This window comes from Epinephelus lanceolatus, chromosome 6, assembly GCF_041903045.1.
Source record: "Epinephelus lanceolatus isolate andai-2023 chromosome 6, ASM4190304v1, whole genome shotgun sequence".
Classification (NCBI taxonomy): Eukaryota; Metazoa; Chordata; class Actinopteri; order Perciformes; family Serranidae; genus Epinephelus; species Epinephelus lanceolatus.
The window spans coordinates 37,168,665-37,178,565 of NC_135739.1; the positions used below are offsets into that span (position 1 = coordinate 37,168,665).

The window sequence follows — 9,901 nt, forward strand, 5'->3', positions numbered from 1 at the left end:
TCCACCCAAGTCACTCAGAAAAGTACCTAGTGCTCGTGTGTGTGTGTGTGTGTGTGTGTGTGTGTGTGTGTGCGTGCGTGCGTGCGTGCGTGCGTGCGTGTGTGTGTGTGTTGCAAAATACCAAATTGAGAGTGGTGACATTGACACAGGAACTGATGTAAACATACCCGACCAGAAATATTTAGAGAACTCCTCAGTTACAGCATAAAAAGTTATCTGGTGTATCACTGCCCAGGACATCATCCTGGGTATATTGAATTTTGTATTTGAAATGAAAATTTACACAATCAATTTGAGAAGGTAACTTTCTAGTTGTCCATCCCTCAACAACAAAATTGTGTCTGTGCTCTTCACACTCATACATGCGTCCCCATCAGCTCCAGTGAACAATCATGCAGCAGTGATAAGTTCTTTCTCATCACTGTGGGATGTGGTTGCCATGGTAATTTTCTGTCATTGAAGGGAACGGCTCGTGAAATGAGTATGCTTTTGTAAACACTTTCAGTACACAATGAGGAACCATTCAAGCGATCACCAGGAGTCAAAGTAGATTTTTAAGTTCTTGCTGGTACTCTCCACCCTCCTGCACACACACACACACACACACACACACACACACACACACTCCATCACTTACTGTAACACGCTCTAATTGGTAGACAAGTGTAGGCATGAAGTCTGAGTCCACCTTCCAAATTTGATGTCTTTTCACCTACAACACAGTCTAATTCAATCAAAGCTTACACAGTGCACTCCAAGTTTCTCTTGAAAATCCTTTGAAGCTTTCAGCATCAATATGATGTTCAAGTGCGTCTTTGGAGAAGCATAATTCCAGCTGCACAGACATTGAAGGATTCAGTTTTGCAGAACTGGCCATTAAGGTCACTGCAGTTACAATAAAATACTATGCAGTAATCTCTCCAACAGTTGGAGGACAAGCTCAGTACTTCTCTCATGTCTGTTAGAGCCAGGCTAGCTGTTTCCCTGTTTCCAGTCTTTATGCTAACTTAACTATCCTCTGGCTCCAGCTTCATATTTAACAGACAGATGTGAGAGTGGTATTGATTGACTCATAAAACTCTCTGCAGGAAAATTATTAAAGATGCTTTAGATGTTTAAACAGCTGTTTCTGACATGTTGTCAATGCCTACTATGAGGGCAACAATGGAGAGCACAGTCAGCTCATACAAACTAAGCAAAAGCAAAAAAGAAATCACTCAAGTTTAACACACACTCTGATACAGCCAGCAAAATTACACCACTTTTGGGATGAAAGGTCTCCGTAAACTCACCATCAACATGTCAGGGGACACAGAGTGTTGTTATCCTGATAATGCCGCATTGTGAACAACAAATCTGTGTTGACATCGGCAAGAGGAGAGCTAGTTAATGTTAGCTGTTAGCAGCCAGTGGCCAAAACTAGCAGCTAACAGAGGTTGCGTAGGGTTACATTACTATGCTGTTAAGCTCTATTCAGTCAAAGTGACTATAAGGCAAAGTTATCATGATGTGTTCAAATGTGATTTTGTAAAGTTTTTGAAGAGAAACTTGATAAATGCAGCTGTTTGAAAGAGACTTTGTTGGTATTTTCACAGCAAAATAAAATAGATACTAAAAAGGGAGTAAAAAGGCTTTTGAAGCAGTTACTTTAAGATGTTTTTCATGTGAAAGGTTATATTAAAGGTTGTTTCATAAATTTCAGTGATTGAATTGCTCATTCAAAGGTTGCGTAATGAAGGGCTGAATGACTGTAAAACTGTTTGGGATGTTTTTTTCTTATTATAAAAATTTCTTTGGTTTTCCTGGCATAAAAGGGGGAATAAATCACATCATAAACAGCAAGCAACAAACATCGGTATCTGCTATCAACTTTTTCAGTTGTAAATACAATATCTCTTGAAGGCCTTGAGGGATTTTTTTCAAATTTGGCACAAATGTCCACTTACACTCAACAATGAACTGTATGGATTTTGGCGGTCAAAGGTCACTATGATGTCACATCTGTCTCATTCTCATGAATTCAGTATCTCAAGAAGGCCTGGAGGGAGTTTCCTCAAATTTGACACAAATATCCACTTGGAATCATAAATTTACTGATTACAATTTTGTGGTCAAAGGTCAAGGTCACTGTGACCTCACAAAACATGTTTTTGGTCATAACTCATTCATACACTGATAATGACAAGATTCCACACTGATGTCTAATAGGATAAAATGATCAAGTGATGACATTTTATATCCAAAAGGTCAAAGGTCAGTTTTACTGTGACATCATGACGTTCTGCAAAAACACTTCTGGTCATTACTTAACATTATAACACAGGAACAGAAGCATTTGGTCCGATACTGAATTGGTGACACTAACCTAGGCTGCTCACTTTGAAACTGCTGATTTTATAGATTTTACTGTGCTGTCAGGGGGAGATGTGTGTGTGAAGCATCCATGTTTTCACAGGCATGGATGTAAACTATAAGTGCAACTTGACAGGTTCTGGTTTTGAATACTGGTATTGTTATCACCCCAGACCTTCACAATCCCTTCCCTAGTATTTTCGGAAAGCTCGGCGCTCACAAGTTTGTATTTTTGCTGATGTTTTTTAAAAATCGACGGGATTGTTTTTGTCTTAATTACTCCTATTGTCATCCCTTTTCTCAGATATGATAATGTGACCTGGCAGCAGTGTTTGAAAGGCTTAAAACTCGACTTCTAATGCTGAAAATCAACCTCACAACATTTTTGGGCAGCACATGTACATGTACCAAACCATTTTGGTATACTTACTTTTAGCCTCTGATGGCTTTCTCTGTTTGTCTAATTGTCACTATCTCTGTATCACTCTCCAAATCCTCTTCTTCTCTTCTAGTCACATCTCCTCTTTTGACTCCTTCCCTCGGCTGGACCCACCACCCCCAACAGGGAAGAAACGCCTCCCTCGGGCTCTGAAGACCACCCAGGACATGATGATCTCGTCCGACCCCGTTGTCTCCTCTCCTGACCCAGCTGACTCATCCTCCTTCCTCTCTTCTCCTGACAAGATGCCCCTGATCGCTAAGGAGGAGCTGAGGAACAGTGAGGAGCAGCAGCAGCAGGGCGAGAAGGAGGAAGAGCGGTCAGAGGAAATCACATTGCCGCCAAGCCCAGCAGAGAAGAAAGTTGTTTCTGATTGGGAGATGACAGGAAGCAATGGCAAAGTCGATGGAGTCACAGGTGGAGAAGATGATGATGTGGAAAACGGGAGCACCAAAGGAGGCGAAGAGGAATGTCAGCCCCAGCTGCAGCTCTCCGTGCCAGACCTCATCAACAAAGATCCCCCCTTGCTGGAGCCCAGGGCTAAGCCCTGCGACGTCTGGCAGAAGGCATCAGGACCGGACTCCCGGCTGGCCTCCACCCCATGCTCAGGAAAAACTACCTGCCGCATCAGCCTGGGTGAGGAGGCTCTGCTGGGGAACGGCACTCCCTGCAGTAAAGGCACCGGAGTGAGCGCTGAAGACTCAGAGTCCCACCCGGACCTGCTGTCATTTGAATAAAGACCAGAGGGGTCAGATACCACTTCAGTTTGTCTCCAGGAGTTTGGAACTTTTGCTCTTAGAGGTAATTCAAACAGACTAATGACAAGTACTGCAGATCAAATATTCACTGCCACTTTGAAATATATAACTCTCCCTGCTCCAGGGTTTGCTTTAGGAAAAGGGAACAAGGGCTTCCAGGAATCAGGGCAGGGGCCAGAGCTGATGCTTTTAGACTTTTTAGCAACTTTTCTTGAGTTTAAATGTCATGGTGATACAATCTGGCCCTCCAACATGGCTGACGGACACCACCACCTTCTTCCTAATGATTTGAACACAAAGCTGACCAGCACCAGATGATGAATAAGGAGCAAGAGAGAAAATGTGTAGGAGCTGAGGGTTCATTACGGTGCAGACAGAATTCCAATTTTATTATTTAGGAATGCAATAATACCTGATAATGTAACAATGAATGTAACTGATAAAATGAAATATCCCTTTAAAAGGGCTGAAAATGTAAAATCCTGACAATGGCGAGCGTAAAGACAACTTTATACTGATGTCATTTATTCCTGAAAGTAAAACATTATTAATGTACATCTTTTAGAAATGTATGGGTGATACTTATCAGCATTAAGTTATATTATCAAGCCATTCATTTCAAGAACCCTTTTGTCGACATTTTTAAAACCATTTAAAGGGACTTCTATTTCACAATGGTCACACTGTAAGTCTCATATTGTACAAAAGCTGCTACAATGAAACCAATTACAAACTGCATATATATGAGTTATATAGCAATATCATTTACACTCAGTATAATTAGAATAATAACGTTTTTGGAGAATTTTCATCAGCCTAATAGTATTTCCAGCACAGAATATTCTTGAAAACTGAAGGCAGACTCAGGAGGAGAGGAGGGAAACAGGAGGAAGAAGCTGAACGAATGCGGATGTGTTAGAGATGGAAAGGTTTGGGGGAGAGTTTACATTCAGTTCAGTCAGCATAAAATGCCTCGCAGCAGTTTCTGCCAGAGTTTGTCAGGACTGGAAGGCTTTTGACCTGTAGCTTCATTCATATTAATTCATTTCTGCCCCCTTTTAGGTGCAGTGGGAGTTTTAGAAAGAGTCCTCTCCTACACTGCCCTTTGGCACAGACTCTGACCCTGAATGTGACATTTGTAAAGTTATCAGCATGTAAGGACACTGATCAGCATCCCCATCAATAGGTAGCATTTCTTTTGGTTTAGATTAAAAAAGAAAGAAAGAAAGAAAAAGATGAAAAAGGAAACCTGGGATTGCTTGCTCATTTATTTTAAATATTAAAAACACCCCAGAAATTGTTGAAATTAAAATATAAATACACAGAGCAAAGTCAGTGTAAACTTCTTTTCTTTTTTTAAAAAATTCAAGTACATTCTGAACCGTCTCCACAGTTCAGAGTTACCTCCTGGCAGCAGCAAGAAACAGAGTGCCAGGGCCTAAAGTCCATGTGGAAAAACATATGCTAATTCTAATTTAAAAAAAAAAAAATCTGATTATAGATATTGTGATTTTTTTTCCTTTGGCTCTGTGCTCCAGTGATAATGAGCTTGTGTTGTGAGCAAATACTAGTAGAAACTAGAAAATAAATTGAGCAATTTGTGGAACCACATTCAGTATTTACATGAACGTATCTCTGGTCTGGAATGAGAACGGCTCCCATGCTTCCTCTGTGCTGACAAAAAGTGTCTTCTTAGCTGGCTGAACTGAAAGTAGATTCTTATTACCCCCTTAAAAAAACCTGACAGCGAGTCGGATGAAAGGATGGATGGGCGGACGGGCGGCAAGTGGAGGGCGGGCTGCTAAAAAGTTATGTTTGAGCAGAAGACAGAGAGGATAATGAGCTGTCAACAGGGAGAGATGAAAGTGGTGTATTCTATTCAAGCAGATCATTAAGTGACAGACCAAAGACAGAAATTAGCGGCTCAGTCAGACAGGTTGTTTTTGTCATATTGTTTTTAGCGAGCTATCAGAGTGAAAAGAGAAGCAATAATACATACAGATTTTTTCCTCCTTTATTTTCGCTTCATCTATTAATGAAAACCAAAGTCAGAGCATTTTGAAAATTTTGATAACAATTCACATGCATGTTTTAGATCTTCTGACTTTTCTGACTCACCGCAGAGAGACTGTGTCAGATGAGCTGACAATAACAGAAAATAACCCACTGTTGAATCAGACAGTCAGCGTCAACCTTACCCATGTGTCGCTGCAGGAGGAGCAGAACCAAGCTGCGAGGGCTGTTTTATCACAATCAAAGTGGAAATCTGTGTTTTTATAACACTATAATCTGAGCATCTGTTCCTCACATCTGTGGCACTGGGTTAAAATTCACTTTAGACACACATGGAAAGCAAGTTCCAGATCCCCACCCTACAAATAACCCGTCTTTCTGTGAGGTTCCTGAAGTGGCCTCTGTAAGTGTCCACTGTGTCCTTGCAGGGATTTCCCGACTTCAAGACAGAGAAAAAAAACTTCCCAGAAAACACTGAGACGGACACAGAGCCAGCTGTAGTTGCGGTCAGGTCGTGCCCATGAGAATGAGAGGAATGCGGAGCTGGACTTAGAGAAAGAAAGCTTTGTCTCTCTGTCTGTCCCCGTCTCTCTGACTTTGTCTCATATAAAAGCGTCCCCATTTATTTTAAAGCTGTAACAAAACAGCAGGTGTCCCCCACATGCCAAACCAAATTACAAAAATAGTTTTCCCAATTAGTTTTATCCAGCATTCATCAGATCAGAGTCGATTTTTTTCTTTTACTTTAAGTTTTTAACTAAAAGCAACAGTTTGTGGAAACACATGCTGAGTTTTTCACGTGTTTGCGTGCTGTGAGGAACAGAAACAAAATGTATCTCCACTGTGCTGGGGTTGCAGATGTTTCAGTAATCTCCAGAACCAAAGCATTTACATTGCTAGATAAAACATAAGTGGGAAAATGTTTTAATTTTGGTCAAAGTGACAGTTTAAAATCAGGGCAAGAGTGGAAACATGTTGTGAAAGTAAATGAGTCAAAGCAACAAGAAGCAAAGACCTGATCTAGATTATCTGATAATCACCACAACTTAATCAATCACCCATATTAATGATAGGACAAAGTATTTGTACATGTTTTGTTGCTTCGACGTTTTATTAGTTTTGATTTAATTGATCTTGAGTATTTTAAAGCCCCTGAAAGCCTGGTTTCAAATTCTTTTTGTTCTTACTCATAATATAATATCAATAACTAAATGTGCAGCAATCACTGTTAAAGTTTGGGGAAGGAAAATCTTTATTAAGAGTTAAACACAAACTCTGTGGCTGAGGTTTGATCACATTTGATTGACAGTGCTCGCAATATAAGCAAAAAAAAAAAAAATTGTCATTACATTTTGATTAAAATTGCTAATCCCTGATTGGTGCATGGAAATATGTGACAATAATTATTTTCAACCGAGCTCACTTTAAACCAGTGACTAACAAAAATACAGAAAAACAAAATTGTTTAAACTTTGGCAGAATATGTGTTCATGTTGAATCCTATCGCACAAAATGTGTTATCACGGCCTTGAAACATAAAAAGTGTTGTATTTTGTAATCTGTCTGTCTTCTGCATCTGACTGATATCTGAAGAGACTCAGAGGTTGTTTTCAGGATTCAGGTGATAAGAAAGTCTGTCTATCAGCACAGAGGTAATTGCTACACACCTGGATGAACCAGGAGAGGTTTTGACTGAACCCAACAAAACTGAACACAGGATCAGACCGACAACAGCTGCTTGTATTTAGTCAGAGGGTAAAAGCAATAAGGTGGGATGAGTGGTTTCTCAGACTCTCTGAAATGCCGCGTTTCTTTCCTTTTAGCAAAATCACCAGTGTAAAGAAATGAAGCTGAGACAGTGAGAGCAGCTCACCAGTTATCATGCATCCTTTAAAACCACTAAAGTAGATTTCTATTGTATTTTCTGATGAAGGAACAGTGCTGTATATGTTATGGAAATATTGTCGCTCATTTTTTATAATATCTGTGAATATGCCATGGCGTCTTGCTCTGAGAAATGAAGGAAAGTGATTTATTTTGATATTCAAGTCACAGAATCTAGTTATGGCAATCTGTGCTATTTAGTTGCTTCGATTAATGTCATAAAAGAAAAAAAATGACCTTGCTTTCTATTTTTTATGTTGTTAGGTTTTTGTCTTTGTGAAGCCAGTTGACATAATTTCAGCAGTTATGATGTATGAAGGAAGTTATACGCTGCTCATGAAGGCTTTTTGAAAACAAGGCACAAACGGACCGCTAAAGCAAACCTGGGACTTTTTATTGATTCATATCTTAAAATTGCTGCAAATGAAATCTTTAATTTTTTTATGAAAATATGCTACAAAAATCAAAGTGAATCGATGATTCTTTTTGTTGTATTTTCCTAATGTATCTTTTTTTAAAGTGGGGATGTAATAACTCCTGTAATGATTGTAATGTTTAAAAAAAAATCTTGAAATAGACCTAATCATGACTTTCTTGTTTTCTGTTGTGTGACTTTGTGTCTTTTTAAATGACGGGTTTTTTTCTCTGTGTGGAAAAACACCTACTTCATTTATTCTGGGCATATCCTGCCTTTTATGTCCTTCCTCCGTCTCATTCCTGCGACGACGATGGCAGCCAGCCTCCCACTCAGCCTTTCCCGCGCACTTCCTGTTTTGACGGAGCTCATGTCCTTGTCAGTTTTCTGTTTCTGTGTCAGTCTGCAGCATAGACGGGCCCTTGTGTGTGTCCTCCCTCCGCTTGATAGATCGTCTGTTTTTCAGAGAACCAAACACAGAGAGATGGTGGTGGCGGGAATTCAGGAATGGAAGCTGCTCTGATGTTTAATTCATCTGTATTTGTCCTAATTCATGGAAATCCTGGTCTTCCTCTCCAAGTGTCGCCGGCCTTGTGTTTGTTGCTGTGTCGAGACAAGCCGAAACCCATCAGGGATGAGACAGAGAAAGAATCCAAGAATGGAGACGACTGCAGTGTGATGTTTATTTACCCATCTTCTACATCAGTGGTGTAAACAGCCAATCAGCTAAGACACACAGGTCTTGTCACTGTTTAATAATTCAAACATGATGCATATATTCATTCTCTACAAAGGAATCTAGGCTTCTGTGCATAATGAACCATCAAGTGTGGGGGACAGTAAGCAGGCTGGATGAAGTCTGTACAGCCTAACATTTGTTTAACCAACTTTCTGTATTACATATCCCAATATGACTTTCTTGGCGAATTTGTGAAAAGTTTCCCAAGAACCTTAATCATTTTCAAGTTTTGCAGTAAGTTTCAGAATGAGTTACTTAAACTCTCAGTCACCCAAACTCAGCAAAACTCATATGAGGTTTTAATTTGTTGACACAACTTCAGTGTAGAAGTGAATTAAGGTACTAGAGAAGACCAGAAGTTTAAAGAAATACTCCAGAGATTCAGTACGGGACTGCCACAAAGTTGAAATTCTTCTAAGAGGCAGATTTAAATAAAGAAGGCTCAATTTCAAAGCAGCAGAGGCTGAGATGGATCTTTCATCTACTGTAATGCAACTCGATCACATCTTTCTTCAGACTCCTACTGACAAGTAAATGCTCCTGTCTTTCAATGTCCACACCTCTAGTTCATCACCTGCCTTCTGCTGAAAAAAAAAAAAAAAAGTGTTTTCTTGGAGTCCAAACCAAGATAACCCAGATGACATCACTGTGACATCATCAGGGTCATAGACTCAAACTTTGGAAAGTTTTGTTCAGAATCCCAGAATAATCATCCTGCTGTTTTCACAGGCTGAGTAGAGTAAATCATGACAAGTAAACAGAACCTTGTTCAAAATCTGTGAAGTTCATCAAAAAATAATTTGAAAGTCCTGTACAGTCAGAGCGTCTTCAGCCTCTGTCATTTTATGTATTTCTAAGTGAAACTGAATGTCGTGTAAAACTACGAGAGATTTGATCAAACAGGTCTGGGATTAAACTGGATTACTCAAAGTTGGCATCGCTTTATGAGCATAGTGATTTTAAAAATATTAATCTGAGTGCTGTTAAGATCTTTAGGCTTTAATACTTGTACACTTTTAATCAGTATGATGAAGTATTGGACAAGTTTTACGCCCGTTTAAACAAATCCTGCTCGCACTTTCATCTAACAGGGTTCACACGTGAATTTCCACCAGGTTTTTACAGTTTAAAGGTCCAGTGTGTAGGATTTAGTGGCATCTAACGGTGAGGTTAAACTGAACCTTCTCCTGTGTGCCAACATGAAAACTCAAAAAAAGTGAATGGCCCTATCTAGAGCCATTGTTGTCTTACTTTCAGGTGATAATAAACTAATGAAAACATAGTTCTGAATATTACATTCC

At 39.7% G+C, this 9,901-nt stretch overlaps 1 protein-coding gene across 5 annotated transcripts in view; it reads left to right on the forward strand.

Moving 5' to 3' along the window:
* Positions 1-4,783, forward strand: part of LOC117246626 (carboxyl-terminal PDZ ligand of neuronal nitric oxide synthase protein-like) — a 258,146-nt gene extending 253,363 nt beyond the window's left edge. For all 5 annotated transcript variants that reach the window (XM_033610487.2, XM_033610488.2, XM_078169029.1 and 2 more), the window contains one exon: positions 2,865-4,783. In XM_033610487.2, coding sequence (XP_033466378.1) covers positions 2,865-3,528 — 664 coding nt within the window. In that variant the 3' untranslated portion in view covers positions 3,529-4,783. The remainder of the gene's footprint in view (positions 1-2,864) is intronic.
* Positions 4,784-9,901: the final 5,118 nt, after the last annotated feature.